We start from the raw sequence: 26,162 nt of genomic DNA, 5'->3' as shown, positions 1-26,162 counted from the left end.
GAGAGAGAGAGAGAGAAACAGTGGCAGAGAGAGACAGAGAAACAGTGGCAGAGAGAGAGACAGAGAGAGAGAAACAGTGGCAAAGAGAGAGAGAGGGGGGGGTGTAAGGAGAGAGAGAAACAGACAGACAGACACAGGTAGAAGGGTGGATGTGGGTAGAAGGGGAATGGAAAAGACCCTGAATCCGTCAGACTGGCAGTGTGGACACACTCTGCTTGTGGAAGGTGAAGGCACTGAGAGGACCTGCAAACAGCCCTCAGAATATGGACAGTGGCTGCCTATATGGTGAGGTAAAAGCCCTCTAATACAGGATGGTGTTCCCGCTTATCAACGCGGAAAAAGATGATGTTGAGGACGAGGAGGAAGACGACAAAGAAGAAGATGACGGTGATGATGATGATGATTTTGATGACGATGATGATATTGATAAAGAAGAAGATGAGGAGGAGGATGACGATGATAATGTTGTTGATGATGAAGATGATGATGATGGTTATTTTGATGACGATGATGACATTGATAAACAAGATGATGATGGTGACGATGATAATGTTGATGATGATGAAGAAGAAGATTACGGTGATGATACTGATAAAGAAGAAGATAAAGGATGAGGATGACGATGATAATGTTGCTGATGATGAAGATGAGGAGGATGGTTATTTTGATGACGATGATGACACTGATAAACAAGATGATGATGATGACGATGATAATGTTGATGATGATGAAGAAGAAGCAGAAGAAAGAGAAGACGAGGGGAAGAGGAGGAGGAAGAAGAAAAAGATGAAGATGACGACGACGACGATGATGATAGTGCTCTTGATGAAGTAGAAGAAGGAGAAGGAGGAGGAAGAAGAAGATGATGATGGTGATGATGATGATATTGTTGATAACGTTGAAGAAAGAAGGAGAAGATGATGATGATAACGATGACGACGACGACGATGATGATGAAGAAGATAAAGAAGAAAGAGGAGGAGGAAGAAGAGGAAGATGATGATGGTGATGATGGTGATCATGAAGATAAAGAAGAAGGAGGAAGAAGAAGAAGAAGATGATGATGATAACGTTGAAGAAAGGAGAGAAAGCTGATGATGATGACGATAACGACAATGATAATGAAGCAGAAGAAGACAGGAAAACAGCAGAAGAAGAAGAAGAAGCAGAAGAAAAAGTAGAAGAAGAAGAAGCAGAAGAACCCAGTGCAGTCATTGCCCATGGCCCCTCACACCCTGGTGGCGAAAGTCACAGCCCTGTTCTCATTGGCCTGAAGCCTCGCATGCCGCGCCTGGGACAGCACGTCCTCGCGGATCTTCTCACGCATCCGGCTCCTGCGAAGGTCACGCGCCATGCTCAGCGTGTACAGGAAAGGGTTTAACGCCGAGTTGAGCGGAAGGACGAGGAGGGCGAGGACCACCTGCATCTCCCCGGTGGCAGTGACGCTCATGCAGCCCGTGACGCTGAGCAAGCCCAGCAGGCCGATGGGGAACCAGGACAGGAAGTCGGTCATGACGACGGTCACCAGTCGGCGCGCCACGATCAGGTCCATGGACTTCTTGGACTTGTCGGCGATGATAGCGTGTCTGTGGGGAAGGGGGAAGGGGAAGGGGGAAGGGGGAGGTGTGGAGGGGTGGGGGGTTGGGGGGGGGGACAGGAGGTAACGTCGGTTAATTAACATAATAATAATGGTGTCTGTGTGTGGGGAGCATGAAGTTACGTCAGTTGACATAACTATTTATGTGTCTGTGTTGAATATCCAGAGTAAAGGACCAAGATCACACCAAACAAATATTAGCTATAGACATTACATTGTTGAACCAAATAATTGTGTCCATTGATGGATTTACTTGAACAGGGGGGGAAATTGTATTGTGAACGACTTTTCAGGAGTAATCCTGAATTGTTTCGGCAAAGCTTTGGACTTTGTTCGAGGTTTCCTCTGAGTCCGAGTCAACCAAACTCCGGATATATTCCAATATTCCACTAGGGTTAGAAAAAAACATTGCTAACATCTTAATCGTGACGTAGATCTTTAAAATAAAATTAAAACCAAAACAAACAAAATGTATTGCTATCATCTTAATCGTGACGGTAAATTTGAAAATAAATAAATAAATGAATAAATAGATAAACCAAAATACGCTGGTTATTTCACATTCTACATCATGAACCCCAAACTAGAGTTAAAATCATTAGTGTCCATGCTATTGCAAAGGATGCATAAGCAATCGAAGAGATAAAAAAAAAAAAAAATAAAAATTGTTTAAAGCCTCACTTCGTGCTCTTGATGGACAGGTAGATCATGCCCTGGGCCACGCCCACCGCCACGAACAGCAACAGCTTGACAACGTTGAACAGGAAGAAGCTGTAGGCGTGGCCAGGGGCGTGGCGCCGGCTGACGGGCAGGGGCACACACAACGCCGTCTGGCTGTAGAAGTCCCAGTGGGATAGGGACGGGTACAGGGGCACCGAGGCCAGCACGAACCCTGTCAGCCACACCCCCAGGCTGGCGGCATGGGCACTCCACTTCTGGAAGGCCAGGGCGCTGAGCGGACAGCGGAGGACCAGGTAGCGGTCAGCGGTCATCAGGCACACCAGCAGCACGGACACCTCGTTGGACAGCACGAACAGGAAGCCCGCCAGCTGCCGCACGTGTTGTAGTAGTAGTAGTAGTAGTAGTTGTGATAGTAGCAGTAGCAGCAGCGGTATTTACTAGTAGCAGTAACAGCAGCAGTAGTAGTAGTAGTAGTAGCAGCAGCAGCAGTAGTAGTAGTAGTAGCAGCAGCAACAACAACAAAAACAGCAACAACAGCAACAGCAACAACAACAGCAGCAGCAAGAACAACAACAGCAACAACAACAACAACAACAGCAGTAGTAGTAGCAACAGCAGCAGCAGCAACAACAGCAGCAGCAGCAGCAACAACAACAACAGCAACAACAACAACAGCAGTAGCAGTAGTAGTAGCAACAGCAGCAGCAGCAACAACAACAACAACAGCAACAACAACAACAGCAGTAGCAACAACAACAACAGCAACAACAACAACAGCAACAACAACAACAACAACAGCAACAACAACAACAGCAGTAGCAGTAGTAGTAGCAACAGCAGCAGCAGCAATAATCTCGACAGCAGATGTTGCAGACATCATCATTGCTACAGACATGAGAGGAAGCGCGTGCGCGTGCACACACACACACACACACACACAACCACACTCACAGGTTCAAGCATTCACACTCATCAGCCCAAAACACAGCATCCCCCCTCCCACATCCCCTACACCCATCCACCTGACAGACAGAGGTCCACGTGGTCACCCATGCGCACTCATCTGCCCGAAAATACTCGCACGTGCATACCCCCACCCCCACCCCCCTCCCCCACCCATCCACCTGACAGACAAGAGATCCACATGGTCACACATGCGCATTATTCCACCCCCCCCCCAAAAAAAACACACGCACGTGCATCCTTCCTACCCCCACCCCCATCCCCAACCACCCAGAGATCCACAGGCTCACGCAATGCCCATTCATCAGTCCGAATTCACGTTCATGATCATCCTCCCATCTCCCCAAACCCCCTACCACCCATCCAGAGGGTTACGCACGCGCACTCATCAGCCCCAAATACACGCGCACGTGCATCCTCCCCTCTCCCCAACCCCCCCCACCACCCATCCACAGGCTCACGCACGCGCACTCATCAGCCCCAAATACACGCTCACGTGCATCCTCCCCTCTCCCCAACCCCCCCTCCCCCACCCATCCACAGGCTCACGCACGCGCACTCATCAACCCCAAAAACACGCGCACGTGATCCTCCCCTCTCCCCAACCCCACTTACCATCCATCCACAGGCACACGCACGCGCACTCATCAACCCCCAAAAACACGCGCACGTCATTTCCTCCCCCCCCCCCCCCCCAATCCCCAGCCCCTTCCCCCCCCCCTCCCCCACCCACCTGACAGACAGATCCATGTCGCCACTCCTCATCCCACCACACGAAGGAACCCTTGTAGCTCCAGTCCGCGGCGGCGATCATCACTAAGTACAGCCCCATGAGAAAGTTAGCCACGGACAAATTGGACACGAAGACACTAGCCGTCTGCGTGCTGTCCCGCCGGTTCACGCAGGTCCTATACCCCATGCACAGAACGTTTCCGGTCAGGGCCAAGGCAGCGAAGAGGTAGACGAAGAGTCTGTAGTAGGTGGACCTCAGCAGAGACTCGCATGACGACAGCTGGTTGTCAGGGGCGACGCAGCGTGACGCGTCAAAGCTGATGGGCAGCACCCCTCTACAGCACAGCTTGTAGTTCTCGGCGAACACTGTTCTCAGATGCTGCAGCTTGCGGAACACGCTAGACGGCGGGAAGTGGTTCAGGGGGCAGCCCCGGAGGTCAAGGACGCGCAGTCTGGGCAGCTGGCTGAACGCCTCTTTCACGCGCTGCAGCCCGCTGTCCGTCAGGTTCACCACCTCCAGGCCCACGCCCCCTAGTGACGTCAGTGTGTCGTCACGAAGCTCCGTGACGTAGACGCGGGACAGGTCCAGAGTACGGAGGCCGGGCAGCCGCACTGGGGAGGAGGAGGAGGAGGAGGAGCTGTCCACTGGAAGGACCAGGGGGTTCCCCGCCAAAGACAGGTGCTGGAGGTTCTCCATACGGGAAAAGCCGTCAGCCGGGATGACCCTCAGGACATTGTCGCTCAGGTCCAACTCGCGGAGGTTGGGGAGGCTGGGGGAGGCTGCTGAAAGATGGTGATGGTCGGGGTGGAGCTCCCTCAGCCCGCACCTGGCCAGACTCAGGTACACCAGAAACCAGGCGTCGGTCAGGTTGGACAGACTCATCCCGGACCCGGACCCGTCCAGGTAGCGCACGTCGCGCGCCCGCCACGTGTGGAAGACCGCCTCGCACCGCGCAGCCAGGCCCTGGCACGTGCAGCCCGGAGGGCAACTGAGGGAGCAGAAGGCCTCGTCGTCCTGCTGGGGGCACTGGAAGAGGCCGTCGCACAGGTGCTCGGGGTGCACGCACACGTTGGAGTCCCGGCATCGGAAAAACCCTGGGCACGTGTAGTGGCGGCATCCCTCTTCATCCTCACCGTCCGGGCAGTCCCGAACCTGCCCGCGGCACAACGTGGAATGATTATTATACTGCGGGAACAGAGTTCAGTTTCAGTTTCAGTAGCTCAAGGAGGCGTCACTGCGTTCGGACAAATCCATATTCGCTACACCACAGAGTTGAAAAAAAACCCCAAGGAAATACACAGTGGATGAGAAAGAGAGAAAAGGGGAGAGTGGGAGTTAGCAAGAATCGTGAGGGGTGGAGACAACCTCTATCGTGAAGTACAAGAAGAAGGAGAAGGAGACGGAGGAGAAGGAGGAGAAGAAGAAAAAGAAGGAGAAGGAAGAGGAGAAGAAGAAGGAGGAGGAGGAGGAGAAGAAAAAGAAGGAGAAGGAAGAGGAGAAGAAGAAGGAGGAGGAGGAGGAGAAGGAGGAGAAGGAAGAGGAGAAGGAGGAGGAGGAGGAGAAGAAGAAAAAGGAGGAGGAGAAGGGGAAAAGAAGGAGAAGGAGGAAGAGGAGAAGGAGGAGGAGGAGAAGAAGAAGGAGGAGGAGGAGAAGGAGGAGGAGAAAAAGAAGAAGGAGGAGAAGGAGAAAAAGAAGGAGAAGGAGGAGGAGGAGAAGAAGAGAGGGGAGGAGGAGGAGGAGAAGGAGGAGGCGGAGGAGGAGAAGGGGCAGAAGAAGAAGAAGGAAGAGGAGAAGGAGAAGGAGGAGGAGAAGAAGAAGAAGCTGATGATGATGATGGTGTTGATGATGATGATGATGATGAAGAAGAAAAAGGAGGAGAAGGAGAAGGAAGAGGAGAAGGAGGAGGAGGAAGAGAAGAAGAAGAAGCTAATGATGATGATTACGATGATGTTGACGCTGATGAAGAAGAAGGATGGGGAGGAGGTGGCGGAGGAGAAGGAAGAGGAGAAGGAGGAGGAGGAAGAGAAGAAGAAGCTGATGATGATGATGGTGATGATGATGATGAAGAAGAAGAAAAAGACAGAATACAAGAAGGATCAGAAGGAAGAAGAGAAAGAAAAAGATGAAGAGGACGAAAAAAACAACAAAAAAACTGAATCCGTGTCACACACACACACACACACACACACACAGAGAGAGAGAGAGAGAGAGAGAGAGAGAGAGAGAGAGAGAGAGAGAGAGAGAGAGAGAGAGAGAGAGAGAGAGAGAGAGAGCAGAAGAAGCACTTCGAAGAATTCATCAAAAAGAAGGTTCCAGAAAAACAAAGGGACCAAGGAGAGAGTTTCAGTTTCAGTTTCAGTTCTTCAAGGAGGCGTCACTGTGTTCGGACACATCCATATACGTTTCACCACATCTGCTAAGCAGATGCCTGACCAGCAGCATAACCCAACGCACTTTGTCAGGCCTTGAGTGCATGGTTTTATATTTGTGTACCTATCAGAGAGGATTTCTTTTTACATATTTTTCCCAGAGGACAACACTCTCGTTGCCATGGGTTCTTTTCCAGTGCACCAAGTGCGTGCTGCACACGGGACCCCGGTTTATCGTCTCATCCGAAAGACTAGACTCTCAGTTTAATTTCCCAGTCAATTTCACGAGAAAGGGCGACAACGGGATTCGAACCCACACCCTCACGGACTCTCTGTATATTGGCAGCTGAGAGTCTTAACCATTCTACCACCTTTACTCCAAAGTGAGAGAGAGAGAGAAAAGAGAGAGAGAGAGAGAGAGAGAGAGAGAGAGAACTGCTGACTGACCTGGTTACAACGCAAGAAGACAGGGACACAATCCTGACTGCTGGCGGAGCACGTGAAATGCGTGGGCGTGCAGGACAGGGAGCCATTGGCCAGCCCTCCCGAAGCCTGACGATCCACCACCAGGCTGCCTGAGCCGTCCAGGCGGAGGAAGAGTGGAGGGGGAGGGGTATGAGCTGGAAGGAGGAGGGGAGTCTCACACTGGCTGCCCTCATCAGACCCATCCCTGCAGTGTCTTTGCCCGTCGCACAGTTTGTCGCGTGGTACACATTGCTGAAACAGGTAATGTATAACACGTGGTAGGTATACACCTTGCTGAAACAACATCAATGACGGCATCACAGGTAACATAGAACACGTGGTAGGTATACACCTTGCTGAAACAACATCAATGACGGCATTACAGGTAACATAGAACACGTGGTAGGTATACACCTGGCTGAAACAACATCAATGACGGCATTACAGGTAACATAGAACACGTGGTAGGCATACACCTTGCTGAAACAACATCAATGACGGCATCACAGGTAACATAGAACACGTGGTAGGTATACACCTGGCTGAAACAACATCAATGACGGCATCACAGGTAACATAGAACACGTGGTAGGTATACACCTTGCTGAAACAACATCAGTGACAGCATCACAGCTAACATAGAACACGTGGTAGGTATACACATTGCTGAAACAACATCAATGACGGCATTACAGGTAACATAGAACACGTGGTAGGTATACACCTTGCTGAAACAACATCAATGACGGCATCACAGGTAACATAGAACACGTGGTAGGTATAAACCTTGCTGAAACAACATGGCGGCACAACAGGTAAAATAGAACAACGTGGTACGCATTGCTGAAAACAGATGGCTGCATTACAAGTAAAATAGAGCACATAGTAAGTATACAAATTGCTGAAACAACATGGCAGTTAAAATAAAACACGTGGTACAAGTTGCTGAAAGGAAATGGCGACATAGCGCGAACCACAGATAAAATAAAGCACCTGGTACACCTACACATTGTTGTAAAATAAAACATGTACATGATACACGTTGCTGAAAAACAACAACAACAACAAAAATCGGTACATATTGCTGTCTTGCTGAACTGCAAGAAAGGGAAATACGTGTGAAAGAATGCATCCAGTTTGTAAGTATTTTTTGTTACTCTGATATGTCTGTATGTCTGTGTGTGTGTCTGTCTCAGTGTGTGTGTACATATTGCTGCCGTGCTGCACTACAAGAAAGGGAAATACGTGTGAAAGAATGCATCCAGTTTGTAACTATTCTTGTTACTCTGATATGTCTGCGTGTCCGTGTGTGTATCTGTCTCAGCGTGTGTGTGTGTGTGTGTGTGTGTGTGTGTGTGTGTGTGTGTGTGTGTGTGTGTGTGTGTGTGTGTGTGTGTGTGTGTGTGTGTGTGTATCTCTGTGTGTGTGTGTGTGTGTATCTGTGTGTGTGTGTGTGTGTGTGTGTGTGTGTGTGTGTGTGTGTGTGTGTGTGTGCTGGATATGGGAAATATAATCTGAGTGAATATGTGTGTGTGTGTGTGTGTGTGTGTGTGTGTGTGTGTGTGTGTGTGTGTGTGTGTGTGTGTGAGCGTGTGTGTGTGTGTGTGTGCCCGACATGGGAAGTATGGCCTGAGTGAATATGTTGAGCGTGTGTGTGTGTGTACATGTGTGTGTGTGTATGCGTGCGCGCGCGAGCGTCCAACAGCCCACGCATCGTCCACCACCACCCCCACATCCCCACCACCCCACCTGATAGGAGCTACAGGGGAACCAGGCTGCCCCTGTGCATGCCGGGAAGACACAGAACTCCTCGTCGCTATTATCCTGACAGTCCTTCCGGTGGTCACACACTGAGGTATAGGAGACACGCTCGTCCGCGCAGGCGCAGCGATACATGGGCGGAAGTGGCGTCAGGGGTGCGGAGCACGTGACGTGGTCCTCCGCGAAGCACGCGCTGGCTACGTCACAGGCCAGGAAGGCGTGGGTCATATGGCCGTTGGGGCAAGCGATCAGGCGGTTCACCAGTTTGCCTGTACACATCGTGGTAGAAAAAAAACAAAATCCCCACCAATCTCCTTAAAATCAACATGCATGGTTTAGAACATGGGCTAACTTGTGTACTCAGTTTCGGCAAGCACGTGCTTGCATAAACCTAAATGAATTAGCGCAAATGCGCGCGCGCTGGCACACACAGACACAGAAAACAGACACAGACAGGCACACACACACACACACACACACACACACACACACACACACACACACACACAGTGATGAGAGACTAGATGACCTAAACTCTAACCTAAAAACAAAAAAACATCATCGTCATCATCAACTGAAACATAAACCCCAACGTTGCTGACTCAGTCTCTAACCTAACAACAAAAACAATATCATCAACTAAAACCTAAACCTAACATATCAGCTGACCCTACCAACATCATCAACTAAATCCTTGCCCCAATATATCAGCCGAACCACACTTTAACTTAATAACAATTACATCATCACCGTCATCATCAACTAAAACGTCACGCCAACACACCAGATGACCCAAACTCTAAACCATCAGCACTAGAGACCTCCTCGTCATCATCAACTGAAATCTAACCCCAACATTTCAGCTGACCCAAACTCTAAGCTAACATCAAAACCATCGTTATCTTTAACTAAAATATTGCCCCAACGCATTCGCTGACCAAACCTCTAACCTAAAAACAAAAGCATCATCATCGTCAGAAACCTAATCTTAAAATATCAGCTTAAACAAACTCTAACCTGACAACAAAATCACCGTCATCGACTAATCTAACCAAAAAAAAACACCCCAAACAAACAAACAAAAAACAACCCCCCCCCCCCCACACACACACACACACACACAAAACACACCATAATCGACTAATCTAACAACAAAAACCAACCACACACGTACACAAAAAAAACACACCATCATTGACTAAAAACCCAAATCCCAACAAATCAGCAGACCAAGACTCTAACCCAAAAAACAAAAATACTGTCACCGACTAAAAACCTAGCCCCCAACATTATCAGCAGACGTAAGCTCTGACCTTTGACCCGGCGCCATTCCAGGTGAGACGCAGGTGACAAGGCAGGCACACCGACGGACGACAGGGGCCAATCTGAACGCTTCCCTTTTTCCCCCTCACACAGCACCTGGGCACGGTACGCCCTGGTGCAGTGCACTGACGTCAGAGGGGCCGCGCGGTCGGCGGATGTGCTCCGCCCATAATGCATGGCGGCACACGTCATATCCGGTTCCGGCACCAGGTGGAGGTAATTGGCCACAGTCCCGTCCGACCAGACCCACGAGTGTCTGTACCTGGTGGGGTGGAAAGACGGGAGGGGTGAGGTGAGTGGGGGGGTGGGGGGGGGGAGAGAGCGGTTGGATCTCTATTCAGAGTGTTTCTGGTGAATAATTTTTTTTAATCATTATTATACAGGAGCAGCAGCAACAGAAGCAGCAAACAACGTATTGTAGAAGCAGCAACATATAATATTATACAGAAATAAGTCTGTTCATTCAAGTCGGCATGTGACCTAATTTGAACGGCACGAACATACATCAGGTCTCCCATTCAAGAAGTTTAAAACAGAAATCAGTTAGGCGAACTAAACCTCGCATCGATACAGTGACCCGAACTGTGATATAAGCGACCGACGCCTACTTGAAGAGAAGCTAACTCTATACTTAAAGAGAAGATATCTGCCTAGTTAAAGATAATATAATCATCTACTTAAAAAGTGGATAACTGTCAACTTAAAGAGAAAATAAGTGGCAACTTAAAGAGTAGATAACTGGCTACTTATAGAGTAAAAGGCAACTATCTTCTTAGACTACAAGGTAATTGTCAATTTGAAAATAATATAATGTCTACTTAAAGAGAAGATAACTGTCGACTCAAAGAGAAGATAACTTGTCCACTCACATGGAGGGAAGACTGGAGCTGGCAAGCTGGAGCCCCACAAACGCCAGATCCTTCCAAGGGCGAAGCCTCAGCAAGGATCTGACGTCATCCGCCTCTTCAGGGGTGTTAAGGCTGACCGGATATCCGCCTCGTGCCGCGCATGCCTCGTTGGCCTTGAGCCACGTGAGGTGGTGAGGGGAGTTGACCGTGAAGTAGCACGAGCCACGTTCTGCGGTCTGTCTGGAATCGCACAGCTGGGAAGAGTAGTAACACTGGGATTCATCTTCCCCCTTCCGGCACTGCGGTTCAAGGTCGCAGGGAAAATGCTGCCGGAAGTGACGCCAGTTGGGCACTGCGCAGTCCCAAGTCCCCTCCGCAGTCTTCACTGGAGCTTCTGTTTCCTTATGAACGGAGAAAACGATACTCACCACGTTAGACTCCCGGCCAGACTGTTTCCGGACGGCCATGTAACGGACGAACACAACATCAGCGCTGACCACCACAGGGAAAACGACGTCACTTCCGCAATCGAGTTGTCGAAACGTGTCCGCTGTTACGTTGTCACGCGCGGACCTGTTTTGGTCGGAGAGCGTCCGGTTGGTGTCGGCCGTGTCTCCGTCCTGCGGACTGCCCCGTGGGAGAGAGGAGGATGACAGGTTCCCGTAGTACACGACAAAGGAGAGGGTCGTGTTGACGTCACAGTGAAAGGGGTGGGCGTGGTGGCGCAGGGAGGAGGAGGAGGAGGAGGAGGTTTGCTGTAGACTCAGCATGACTCTGTGACGTGGGGGAACGTTCAGCATTGCCCATGGAGGGGAGAGGGGGCCAGGTGGGGTTGTTGGGGGGTCTGCAGGTCTGACGAAGCCTTTGGGGGAGGGTGTGGGGGGGGGTGGGGGAGGAAGACATGGTAAGCACATCATGTGAGTCAGTGCACTTCTTTTTGTTGTATTGTATTGTATTGAATGGTGTTGCATTTGTATTGTATTGCATTGCATTACGTTGTGTTGTGTTGTGTTGTATTGTATTGTATTGTATTGGCGGCTGTCCTGACCTTCATACTGTTCCCATAGGAAGAGTAGGCCCTGTACCATGTATCATATTGTATTGTATTGTATTGTATTGTATTGTATTGAAGTGCAGTTCAGTACAGTGAAGTGCAGTGCAGTGCAGTGCAGTGTATTGTATTTGTCACTCTTTCGTCACAACAGATTTCTCTGTGTTGAAATTCGGGCTGTTCTCCCCAGGGAGAGCGCGTCGCTACACTGAGAGCGCCACCCATTTTTTGGGTTGTTGTTTTTTTCTGCCTGCAATTTTGTTTTTCCTATCCATGTGGAGTTTTCTACAAAATTTTGCCAGGAACAACCCTAAAATGCGAAACATAACATTGTATTATGCGGTTTCGTGTTGATTTTGACAGATTGTATGGCATTGTCTTGTCCTGTCCTGTCCTGTCCTGTCCTGTCTTGTCCTGACCTGTCCTGTCCTGTCCTGTCTTGTCCTGACCTGTCCTGTCCTGTCCTGTCTTGTCCTGACCTGTCCTGTCCTGTCCTGTCCTGTCCTGTCCTGACCTGTCTTGTCCTGTCCTGTTCTGTCCTGTTCTGTCCTGTCCTGTCCTGTCCTGTCTTGTCCTGTCCTGTCCTGTCCTGTCTTGTCCTGACCTGTCCTGTCCTGTCCTGTCCTGTCCTGTCCTGACCTGTCCTGTCCTGTCCTGTCTTGTCTTGTCCTGTCCTGACCTGTCCTGTCCTGTCCTGTCCTGTCCTGTCCTGTCCTGTCCTGTCTTGTCCTGACCTGTCTTGTCCTGACCTGTCTTGTCCTGACCTGTCCTGACCTGACCTGTCCTGACCTGTCCTGACCTGTCCTGTCCTGTCCTGTCTTGTCCTGACCTGTCTTGTCCTGTCCTGTCCTGTCCTGTCTTGTCCTGTCTTGACCTGTCCTGTCCTGACCTGTCTTGTCCTGACCTGTCCTGACCTGTCCTGTCCTGTCCTGTCCTGTCTTGTCCTGACCTGTCTTGTCCTGTCCTGTCCTGTCCTGTCTTGTCCTGTCCTGTCTTGTCCTGACCTGTCCTGACCTGTTCTGTCGTGTACTGAACTGAACCGTTCTGCACTTAACTCCTGTGAACTGTACTGCGCTGCACTGCACTGTACTGTACTGTACTGTGCTGTACATCACAGTACTGAACTGTATTTACTATAATGTACTATATTGTATTGTACTATTTTCTACAATACTGCACTGTACTACACTGTACTGGAAGTCTATATACTATTCTGTGCTGTATTACACTGCACTGCACTGTACTGTACTGTACTGCATTGTACTGTACGTCTATATACAATACTGTGCTGTATTACACTGTGATGCATTGTATCATTGGCTACTGTGTTGTACATTGTACATTTATGGCAAATATTTGCATAGGGGGAAAAAAAACAAGGAAATTCAAGCTTAAAACGACAACATTATTTTTATTTTATTATGCACGTACATAGTTGACATGGCATACATGTGCAGACACACACTTTGTTATAACACCACGTCATTCTTCTTCTTCTTCTTCTTCTTCTTCTTTTTCATGACACGTAATATAATATACAGACGTACCAACGAAGGCAGAAAGCAGAAAAAACAACAATAAAAACTGAAAATTATTTTAAGCTAGAGATGAAAACATAATTACGTAGATAATTAAAGTGATATACACGTGCATGTACAGATATTTTTATGACACAATATCTTCTTTTTTCTTTTCTTTTTTTTTTCCTTTTTTTTTTCGTGACATACGTAACACACACACACACAGACGTACCTGCAAGGGGAGAGAACAACGCCATCACCACGCTGCCGGAAGCTGTGACGCTGAGCCAATCACCGTCCTGGGAATCCTTCACCTCCAGAACCAAGATCACCTCCCCCTCTTCCCCTGCACTGACGAAGAAGGCGGCATCGGCGCCACAATACATAACCAGCTCTTCCGCCCCCTCACTCTCCATCACTCCCCCTGACCCCAGACAGAAGGAATACTCCGTCTCTGGCACCGTCACCTTGGAAACCATTGTGTCGGGGACGGTCAGGGCCAGGGTGCACGTGCACCCCACACCTAAAGCCAGAGTCTCACTGTCCGTGGCAATGCCCTCGTTGTTGTTGTCTGTTGTGATTGTTGTTGTTGTTGTTGTGTCTGTGTCATTGCTGAGTGGTTTGGTTGTGTTCAAGCCTTCGCTTAGCTCGTTTTTGTGTCCGGTTTCGTTAACGGTAGATACCAGATCATCAGAAGTATATGTATAAGTATAATCTTGATGTTTGAAGGTATTTGTTGTAGTAGTGGGGTCTGTATCCTCTGTATGGGCACTGGATGATCCTGTTTTAACGCTGTTCTCGTTTCCCTTCCTGACAACACGAACACGTGGTAAGTGAACCATGGTATCCACAGCCACAAACGACAACGTACTATTCCGCAAAAAACAATCCGACACACGCCCCGCAGACAATGTGACGCTGCCCATCACCGACTCAACGAAAGTGACGTTGGAGGACGGGAGTGTCTTCCTGTCAACAGTTGATGCTGGCTGGGTATGGAGGTCCTCTGTATGTCCGTTTTCACCTGGCCGGTTTCCACTTCCGGCCAGCGTGAGAGCTGTGGTGTGGTGGTGGACGGTCAGTACGCTGACCAGGAGCAAGGTGGTGCGCTGGACACCGCGAGGAGATGGGGTCGTTCTGTCCCCCGCGGCTTTGCTCTTCCTCGTCATCGTGGTCAGTGTGGGTCAAATCTGAGAGGGGCATGGGGGTGAAGTGGGGTTGGGGGGGTGAGGGGAGGTGGTTAGAGAGGGGGGGGGGGTGAGCATAGTTATTCGGGAGTTTTTTTTACACACACACACACACACACACACACACACACATATATATATATATATATATATATATATATATATATATATATATATATTCGTACATGCGACACTTGCACACGTCACCCCACCCCCACCCCCATCCCCTCGCTCCTATTTCTCTTTGTCTGTCTGTCTGTCTCTGCTTGTCTGTCTGTCTCTGTGTCTCTCTGTCTGTCTCTGTCTCTCTGTCTGTCTGTTTGCCTGTCTGTCCCTCTTTGTGTCTCTGTCTTTCTGTCTCTGTCTCTCTCTTACTCTGTCTGTCTGTTTCTGTGTCTGTCTGTCTGTCTCTGTGTCTGTCTCTGTGTCTCTGTCTGTCTGTCTGTCTGTCTCTGTCTCTGTCTGTCTGTCTCTGTCTGTCTGTCTGTCTGTCTTGTCTGTCTGTCTCTCTGTCTCTGTCTCTCTGCCTGTCTCTATGTCTGTCTCTCTTTCTCTGTCTGTATCAGAATCAGAATACCTTTATTATCTCGTAGAGAAATTAAGTGTGGTGAAGTCTGTGATATGAAAACGGTAAAATTGGGTAAACAACATATACATAACAAAATAACAATCAATTCTGTCTGTCTGTCTCTCTGTCTTTCTGTCTGTCTGTCTTTCTGTCTGTCTGTCTCTCTGTTTCCACAAGGTTCGTATCTCACCTTTTCACCACAACATGCAGATTGTGCGTCCTGTGAGCCCCATCACAGTGACACCACAGAATGTGTCAGCACTTATTATAACTCCACAGACTGTGTCAGCACTTAATAAAAACTCCACAGAATGTGTCACCACTTATTATAGCTCCACAGACTGTGTCACCACTTATTATAGCTCCACAGACTGTGTCAGCACTTGTTATAACTCCACAGAATGTGTCACCACTTATTATAACTCCACAGACTGTGTCACCACTTATTATAACTCCACAGACTGTGTCACCACTTAATAAAAACTCCACAGACTGTGTCACCACTTATTATAACTCCACAGACTGTGTCACCACTTATTATAACTCCACAGACTGTGTCACCACTTATTATAACTCCACAGAATGTGTCACCACTTATTATAACTCCACAGACTGTGTCACCACTTATTATAACTCCACAGATTGTGTCACCACTTATTATAGCTCCACAGACTGTGTCACCACTTAATAAAAACTCCACAGAATGTGTCAGCACTTATTATAACTCCACAGACTGTGTCACCACTTATTATAGCTCCACAGATTGTGTCACCACTTATTATAGCTCCACAGATTGTGTCACCACTTATTATAACTCCACAGACTGTGTCAGCACTTATTATAACTCCACAGACTGTGTCACCACTTAATAAAAACTCCACAGAATGTGTCAGCACTTATTATAACTCCACAGACTGTGTCACCACTTATTATAACTCCACAGATTGTGTCACCACTTATTATAACTCCACAGACTGTGTCACCACTTATTATAACTGCACATAATGTGTCAACACTTACAAAAAACTCCACAGAATGTGTCACCACTTATTATAACTCCACAGACCGTGTCACCACTTATTATAGCTCCACAGATTGTGTCACCACTTATTATAACTCCACAGACTGTGTCACCACTTATTATAACTGCACATAATGTGTCAACACTTACAAAAAACTCCACAGAATGTGTCACCACTTAATGTGCCACACAGATAGTGTCACCACAGATTATAACGCCACAGACGGTGTCACCAAAGACTGTGTCACTCGTCAATGTGTCACACAGATTGTGCCACTACGAATCGCATCACCATACCACAGAACTGGGTCACCACACCACAGATTGTGTCACCAGAGTGTATCACCATAGACTGTATCCTCACAGAATGTGTCACCACAGATTGTGTCACCACAGATCGTGTCACCACAGCACAGATTGTTTCACCGTACCACAGGCTGTGTCACCATGTAATCAATGTCACCACAGATTGTGTCATTACGGATTGTGTCTCCACAGCACAGATTGTGTCACCACAGCACAGAATGTGTCACAACACCACATATGTGTCACCATACGCATATTGAGTCACCAACCAATACAATGTGTCACCACACCACAGAATGTGTCATCACAACACACAGAATGTGTCACCACACCACAGAATGTGTCATCACAACACAGAACGTGTCACCACGTATCAGATTGTGTCACCACACCACAAAATGTGTCACGATACCACAAAATGTGTCACGATACCACAAAATGTGTCACCATACCACAAAATGTGTCACGATACCACAAAATGTGTCACCAACCAAATAATGTGTCACCGCACTACAGACTGTGTCACCAACCAGATAATGTGTCACCGCATCACAGAATGTGTCGCCACACCACAGATTACGTCACCACAAATTGTGTCGCTGCTGCACAAGTCTTGTTGCTGCTCAGCTAACTGCTGTCATGTGACTGTTTTTTTTACTAGACCTGTGAAGAAATGAAATGCGCAAATACCTGAACGAAACAATGGAAAAAAAAAAACCACAACACTGTGGATAGTTCACAGTAACGCTCTGTCACTTATCCATTACTGCTGTAGGCTACTTCGTAATTTCTTCTTCTTCTTCTTCTTCTTCTTCTTCTGCGTTCACTCGGATGCACACGAGTGGGCTTTAACGTGTATGACCGTTTTTACCCCGCCATGTAGGCAGCCACACTCCGTTTTCGGGAGTGTGCATGCTGGGTATGTTCTTGTTTCCATAACCCACCGAACGCTGACATGGATTACAGGATCTTTAACGTGCGTATTTCATCTTCTGCTTGCATATACACACGAAGGGGGTTCAGGCACTAGCAGGTCTGCACATATGTTGACCTGGGAGATCGTCAAAAATCTCCACCCTTTACCCACCAGGCGCCGTCACCGTGATTCGAACCCGGGACCCTCAGACTGAAAGTCCACCGCTTTAACCATTCGGCTATTGCACCCGTCACTTCGTAATTTCAAAAGGGCTAGGCTCGAACATTTGAACTAAAACTAAAAACCATGTTGACTTTGCTGAAAAAACAACAACAAAAAAACAACAACAACAAAAAAAGACCCATCAAAAAACAACTTATGTATGAGTTAAAATCAGATTGGCATTTTCCTGTATAAAGCAATCACAATTTTTTTCTCTCTCAAACATTATCTGAGCAATTGTTGACAAAATCGAAAAGATGGAATCGTTTCATTTCTCTGTTTAAAACTTTCAATATTTCTGTTCAATGATGTACGTAGTAGGTGTGGCATTGAAGCTTCTTTTAGAAACGCGCAGCCATTGATTGCTTCATAGCATGGGTATTTCTCTGCAGAAAAGAAACCGTGCTTGTCTAATATCTTGATCACAACTGAAAACACACTCTCTCCAGGTAATGAATGTATTTTCTGTTGGGTTTTTTTTTTTTTTTAAAGAAAGAAAGAAAAAGAAAAGGAAAGAAGAACAACAACGACAACATCAACGACAACATCAACGACAACAACTACATTCAATCACAGTGTAAGACCATTTACAATCTCCTTATCACAATGCAATTATGTTTGTTTTTGGAACAGTTTCGGTGCAGTCGAAAATCTCATCACCACTGACTTTTCATTCTGTCAGAGATAAAATTGAAATAAACTTACATAAAATAAAACAATATTCTTCACAGTCGCAAACTGGCTGTTTCATGTCGTGAACAATTTGACCCAGACAGAAACATCGTTAAGCTGATTATGATATAGATACTTATATTGCGCCTATCCTCGGTCGGAGACCAAGCTCTAAGCGCTTTACAAACACAGAGTCATTTTTCACAAAAGGGTGCCTACCTGGTTAGAGACGACTGACTTTGACAGCTGCTCATCATTCGTTTCCTGTGTCATTCCGTCAGGCTTCTGTCACAAACACGCATACACACTCAGACAGAGGTCAACAAGAAACAAAAGCAGATAAAGAAGTTCTCACAGTGTGCACAGTCCTGACATCACACCTGGTGGAACAGAGCGCAGCCAGTGACGTGTACAGAAGAAACGAGAGGTGGGGGGGTGGGGGTGGGGGTAGGGGGGTGGTGGTGGTGGTTCAGTATTGATTAGGAAGCCAGGGAAAGCTGACGGCAAGGCGCTTCTCCAATGCCGCCACGGTATTCACAGGAAAACACTGGTACACGTCACATTATAAACACATCAATATCACACTATACACAGGTATACACTGGTACACGTCCCATTATAAACAGGCCTCCAATGTTATATTGTACACATATATACATTGGTACACGTCACATTATACACATATCTCCAATGTCACACTATACACAGGTATACACTGGTACACATCACATTATAAACATATCAATATCACACAATACACAGGTATACACTGGTACACGTCCCATTATAAACATATCAATATCACACAATACACAGGTATACACTGGTACACGTCCCATTATAAACAGGTCTCCAATGTTATATTGTACACATATATACATTGGTACACGTCACATTATACACATACCTCCAATGTCACACTATACACAGGTATACGCTAGTACACGTCCCATTATACACAGGTATACACTGGTACACGTCACATTATAAACAGGTCTCCAAAGTCACATTGTACACAGATATACACTGGTACACGTCACATTGTACACAGGCATACACTGGTACACGTCAAATTATAAACAGGTCTCCAATGCCACAGTATACACAGGTATACACTGGTGCACGTCAAGTAATACACATGTGTACACTGGTACACGTCACGTAATACACAGGTATACACTGGTACACGTTACATTATACACAGGTATACACTGGTACACGTCACGTAATACACAGGTATACACTGGTACACGCGACATTATACACAGGTATACACTGGTACACGTCACGTAATACACAGGTATACACTGGTACACGTCACGTAATACACAGTTATACACTGGTACACGTCACGTAATACACAGGTATACACTGATACACGTCACATAATACACAGTTATAAACTGGTACACGTCACGTAATACACAGGTATAAACTGGTACACGTCACATTATACACAGGTATACACTGGTACACGTCACGTAACACACAGGTATACACTGGTACACGTCACATAATACACAGGTATACACTGGTACATGTCACGTAATACACAGGTATACACTGGTACACGTCACATAATACACAGGTATACACTGGTACACGTCACGTAATACACAGGTATAAACTGGTACACGTCACGTAATACACAGGTATACACTGGTACACGTGACATAATACACAGGTATACACTGGTACACGTCACGTAATACACAGGTATACACTGGTACACGTCACATTGTACACAGATATACACTAGTACACGTCACATTATAAACAGGTCTCCAATGCCACAGTATACACAGGTATACACTGGTGCACGTCAAGTAATACACATGTGTACACTGGTACACGTCACGTAATACACAGGTATACACTGGTACACGCGACATTATACACAGGTATACACTGGTACACGTTACATTATACACAGGTATACACTGGTACACGCGACATTATACACAGGTATACTCTGGTACACGTTACATTATACACAGGTATACACTGGTACAGGTCACGTAATACACAGGTATACACTGGTACACGTCACGTAATACACAGGTATACACTGGTACACGTCACGTAACACACAGGTATACACTGGTACACGTCACATAATACACAGGTATACACTGGTACACGTCACGTAATACACAGGTATACAGTGACATACCTCACACTACACACATATTAACATAGATCTGCGCTGAGAACGTAAAGTCCATGGCGACAGGGAATAACTGCATACAAGGTTTCTTCCTCCCTCTGTCTCTCCCTCTCTCCCCTTCTGTCTGTCTGTCTGTCTGTTTTTGTCTTTGTCTGTCTGTCTGTCTCTTTGTCTCTGTCTGTCTGTCTATCTGTCTGTCTATCTGTCTCTCTCTGTTTTTGTCTGTCTGTCTGTCTATCTGTCTCTGCTTGCCTGTCTGTCTGCCTGTCTGTCTGTCTGTCTGTCTCTGTCTTTGTCTTTCTGTCTGTCTATCTGTCTCTGCTTGCCTGTCTGTCTGCCTGTCTGTCTGTCTGTCTCTGTCTTTGTCTTTCTGCCTGTCTGTCTGTCTGTATCTGTCTCTCTTTGTTTGTCTGTCTGTCTGTCTGTCCCTGGCTTTGTCTGTCTATCTGTCTCTGACTCTGTCATTGTCTATCTCTGTGTTCAGTTTGTCCCAGCCTCTCTCTCTCTCTGTCTGTCTATCTCTGTCTATCTGTTTCTGTTTTTATCTCTGTCTGTCTGTCTGTCTGTCTGTCTGTCTGTCTGTGTCTTTGTCTGTCTGTCTCTGACTCTGTCAATGTCTCTCTCTGTCTATCTGTCTCTGTCTGTCTGTCTGTCTCTGTTTTTATCTCTGTGTCTCTCTGTCTATCTGTCTCTGACTCTGTCAATGTCTGTCTGTCTCTGTCTCTGTCTCTCTGTCTGTCTCTGTCTCTCGTCTACCATATCTGCTGTTCGTAGTGCGTGTTGCCTTCTGCATTTCTACTTACTTAACTACCAAACTGGGTATTTATTACTTCTTTTTTTTTTCTTTTTTTCTTTCTTTTTTTTTTTTTTTTTTTTTTTTTTTGTTTTGTTAATGAAGTTAAATTAAAATCGTGACAGCTGAAACGACACGACAACAACCCTGGCTTGTCTCCCTTCAGTTATCCGGGTCCTCACTCAAAGATGGCAGCCGCCAGCAGCACGAAGACGCGTGGTGTCATATTTCACCAGAAACCTTTTCTCCAACTTCTCAGTGGCCTTTGCACACAGACTGGCTGCGCTCTAAAGCTCGCGTCACACGAATCGTCTCGTCGAGCGGAGGGTTTCAAGCGGAAGTATAAAGCGTCTGTGGTGTGTGTGTGTGTGTGGGTGGGTGGGTGGGTGTGGGTGGGTATGGGTGTGTGTGTGTGTGTGTGTGAGTGTTAAGAACATATTTCTTTTTTTGATATATATATATTCCTTTTCGTATGTGTTTGTGTGTGGTTAGGTTTTGTTTTTGTTTTTTGTTGTTGTTGTTTTTTTGTTTTTTTGGGGGGTATTAAATTATGAAATAATCATTCCTTCGTCGCCTTCTCTTTATTAAATAGAGTGTCAGCGTGTCTAGTACGTAGACCATCTTTGTGGTTGGGTGTTAACGGTTTGCCATCTTGTAACAGAGACAGACAGACAGAAAGAGACAGAGATAGAGACAAACAGAGAGACTGACATGACACAGAGAGAGACACACAGAGATAGAGAGACAGACAGAGACAGAGACACAGAGAGAGACAGACAGAAAGGGAGACAGACAGACAGAGACGTAGACATACAGACAGATAGACAGAGGGAGAGAGAGAGTGTGTGTGTGTGTAGGGGGGGGGGGGGGCGTGCACGACTCTGTGTGTGTGTGTGCGCGCGCGCGTCAGTGTGTGTGTGTGCACGCACGCGCGCGCCCGTGACACTGTACACACACGTACGCTGGTGAGAACACAAGCGCACGCGGTACGTCAGTCAAAAAGAAGCTTTAGCAGCCAGTGGCATTTGACGATCAGCGGCGTGGTTTACCGATCCCTAGTGAAATCGATGACATCTCGTGTCATGTGCACCAGCCCCCTATCAGGTTAACCGACCTCACATTGTCAGCGTCAGTAGATCGTGACGTCCGTCCAGGACTGGAGAGAGGAGGCTGAGGGTGGGATGAGGGGGAGGGCGGGGGGGAGGGGAGGGGGGGTGGTAGCGAGGAAATGGTTGTGTTACAGAAGGAATCGGAAAAAACAAAAAACAAAACAAAACAACAACACCCGAACATGAAAATGCCAAGTTGCAGAAATCCAAAAACATTAGAATGCCGTGGATGACGGGTGGAATGATGTCTGAGTTGGTAATAAATGAATGAGGAATAAACAGACATGTACACGATTTTTTTTTTTTTTTTTTTTTTTTTTTTTTTAAGAGAGAATAATATTGATTATGAATAACGAAGAATAGTCAGACAAACATGCACACAAACCATCAAGTGAATAATCTTGATAATGAAGAATGTGCAGACGTGCATACGAAGAAATGAGTGATCTTGATAATGAATAAATGATGACTAATCAGAAGGAAAAAAATATGTACATGTGTGAGTGTGTGTGTGTGTGTGTGTGTGTGTACAGAAAGAGACAGAGAGAGACAAACACACCAATCTATCATGTAATCCGAATTTTTTGGAACGCTCTCGTTTCTTCCTCAAAGGATCGATTTTTTTTTTTTTTTTTTTTACATGTTACCATGGTCACAGAAAACCAGTCTGACACAGTGTCTTCTTCTTCTTCTTCTTCCACTTAACGACCAACATCAGTATGTTGATGAAACTGTCGTGTTGTTGGAGGTTGCTGTTGGGGGCAATTCAGCTGGGCTACCGAGGGATGTATGTTCTGTGAACTGATAGGGGAAATGGGGCGCAGTCCACTGGTGTGTTCGCATCTCCAGCAAGGCCAATCCGGCTACCGTAGCGGTCCCCGGGAATACACCCCGACTGGCACAGCCCTAGCCTTCTACGACACTACTTACCAGTGGGGGGGTGGGGGGGGGGAGGGGGGGAGTGGACTTGCTGGCAGATGTGTGTGTGTGTTGAGGGGGAGTCTACTCTGTTGTGTCACAGGCAGGAGGCGAGTCTGGACTTGAAGCAGTCCAGCGACCCTGCTGTGAGAGAGAGAGAGAGAGAGAGAACACACACAGAAAGACGAAGATAGGTAGGGGAAGGGAGAAAAAAACAACAACAAAAACTTCCTGTTCAAATCAGTACCTGTGGCAAGCTTTCTTAAAAGGGGATAGACAAATTTTTGTCTCTTAATCAGGGGTTTCATTCCATAACTACCGGAATAGATAAGTGATGACATATTCCGATCACTTGTGAGAGAGAGAGAGAGAGAGAGCAATGTATACACGATGAAACACGTATGACATTTGATTTGACGTCATAGAAATGGCGTAATAAAAGTCGCGTGACGTCATTCTGCATACTGTTACATTGTCTACACCAGCAGCGAACAACGCAGTGTCCAAGTGACAGGCGGTTTGTGCTGTGGCTGCCCTCACTCCCCACACTATGAATCACTTCCACAGATCTGTTCATCTGCGCGACAGATTGTTACCATCTGTCATCTTTGCCGTTCTGCAGATTTGATTTTACTCCGACAACTGTCTGCGTTGAGTCCACCCCAGCAACAACTGCCCACGTCTCCACAGGAATGGCCGCCAAGGCAGGGTCAGAAGCATGAGGATCTCTGCACTGTTTTGATACATGTGTTGGTCATGCTTCACATTCTAACGCGGCTCTGGAACGCCAAATGAAGCAGATCAGCAACAGATGTGCTATTGAATTGTTCAACAAAGCCACAGTACCGTGTTAACTGAGGCCAGGAACGCTTCAGATCGATCAGTCCGTCCAAGGCAACGTTTTTCTTCTGGACAAGGTAGACATCTTTGTCATCCTTCAGTCAAAACAGGAGACGCCTTGATCTGTTGACAGCTGTCCTATCACAGCACCACCTAACTTGTTCTTGGAGAGTGTAAAAGCTCCCTCCTTCCTGCATTCGTTCACAGGAAACAAGCGACGGCTTTGAGTCACCCAGCCGAATACAGTGTGTGAACATTTACAAATTAATAACCCATTGATAATCCTTGAATACCAAAACGTGGTTGTGGAATCAAGTTATTAATTGACTGTCCTCACATGCACGGGATACCTAATAGGGAAGGTGACCGTTGTTATCAAATAAGACTTTTGTGCAGTCCACAACATTCAGTTCAGAATTGACGTCAGCTGCAAGTCTGGTCCACAGAAACGTCACACCACTCTCTGCGTGGTAGGGGGACACAGATTCATCGGGAGAGGGTTTGAACTGTGGGCCCAGAGTCTGCTGTCACTCAGCCAAGTGCGGAATCTGGGTCAAGCATCTCTCCAGTCTGTCAGATCGTCCAGCGACCGCGGGTCAGAACACAGAGGTTGAACCGGGTGTTGTTTACTTTTCAACCTTCAACAGGGTGTCATTTACCACCAGTGTTGTTATACAGCCTCGTGGGCTTAGGTCTGAAGCAGCAATTGTCTTGAATTCAGGATTATCAAGTCGAGAGTCGTGGAAGGTTTGTGCTTCAACGTGAAGGAAATCATTGATCCTCCATCCCCACACAAATGCACACACACAAATTACCCCCTGTGGTCTACATTAACGAGACTTTTGGATGCCAGAAAACCATTTGAACACAGCACTGACACACCCACTTTGTGGAAACGTGCGCACTTTGTGGTGATACACGGTATCTAGTGTATCTCTCACTGTCCAGTCCTGTCCGTTCTTCAGTTGACAGTTTCTAGGTAGTTGTGAAATTCTTCCATTGCCCAACGTTCACAATACGTTACGTATTCGCAGTTCCTCGATATACTGACGCACTGTCTTCAACGCGTGTTCTTTGGAATCAACACAGAAGAGTATCAGCATTTAATGCTGGACTCTTGCACAGCCAGCAGTTCACGACCAGTTCCACTGTAAGCAGTGTCCATCAGGTCAGTCTTTGTGGTCTGCGGATCCCTTGTCATCATACGGTCAACCATTGTGCTGATCCAGCAAGCTCTATTTGACTTCTCACACCGTGTGAAAAACACAATCTGTGGAGTGTTTGTCATCCACTGAATAATTCTAAATCACATTCATCAAAAATATCTCTGTCTTCCAACGAATCAGCTGACAGTCACTCCCTACGGTTATCAGTGAAAGTAGGCGTTCGTTCTGATCCCGTGAATCAAATTTTCACCTCACTGCTGTGTCAGCTGTACATACCTTGACCTCATTGCTGTGTCAGCTCAACAAACCTTGACATCATTGCTGGGGTAAGCTGTACAAACCTTGACCGCACTGCTGTGTCAGCTCAACAAACCTTGACATCATTGCTGGGGTCAGCTGTACAAACCTTGACATCACTGCTGTGTCAGCTGAACGGACCCTTACCTCATTGCTGGGTCAGCTGAACTAACCTTGACCTCATTGCTGTGTCAGCTGAACTAACCTTGACCTCACTGCTGTGTCAGCTGAACGGACCCTTACCTCAATGCTGGGTCAGCTGAACTAACCTTGACCTCATTGCTGCGTCAGCTGAACAAACTCCATCATCACGGTTTTTGAAACAAAGTCTTTTGTGTGTGTGTGTGCTATCGGAGAGTATCAGCTTTTGAAGTCCCCACGTTCTGAATGTGACCATTCCATGAAGGCATAGCAGCAGATTGGTCAGATCAGATCAGTGCCTCACTATATCATTTCTCCATGTTCTGTTGTTCGTGGTGTGTTGAGAAAGACACTGACAACCTTGGAGAGTGACCTGTTCTTTGTGTACTGATAGTTCTGTGCATTGTGCGCTGAGCAAGTCCATCATGCACTAAGTCCATGTGTTTCAAAATATCAGTTTGCCTCAACACCACTGGGAATCAGCTGTGAAGGTCTCTTTCTGGGAATATACAGTGAGCCGATCAGCTG

The 26,162-nt window shown here is 47.0% G+C and overlaps 1 protein-coding gene across 1 annotated transcript; it reads right to left on the bottom strand.

Moving 5' to 3' along the window:
- Positions 1-913: 913 nt before the first annotated feature.
- On the bottom strand, positions 914-18,535 carry LOC143275521 (uncharacterized). Its single transcript, XM_076579694.1, has 9 exons — positions 18,423-18,535; positions 13,544-14,501; positions 10,762-11,602; positions 9,883-10,154; positions 8,558-8,838; positions 6,791-7,060; positions 3,975-5,126; positions 2,279-2,646; positions 914-1,586 (listed from the first exon to the last, which is right to left on the bottom strand). Exons 2-9 carry the CDS (start codon positions 14,478-14,480, stop codon positions 1,229-1,231), a joined length of 4,479 nt encoding a protein of 1,492 aa, XP_076435809.1. The 5' UTR covers positions 14,481-14,501; positions 18,423-18,535; the 3' UTR covers positions 914-1,228.
- Positions 18,536-26,162: the final 7,627 nt, after the last annotated feature.

Source organism: Babylonia areolata, chromosome 30 (assembly GCF_041734735.1).
Source record: "Babylonia areolata isolate BAREFJ2019XMU chromosome 30, ASM4173473v1, whole genome shotgun sequence".
Taxonomy (NCBI): Eukaryota; Metazoa; Mollusca; class Gastropoda; order Neogastropoda; family Buccinidae; genus Babylonia; species Babylonia areolata.
Note: the sequence above shows the minus strand (reverse complement) of the source record. Positions and strands in the feature narration are given on the sequence as shown.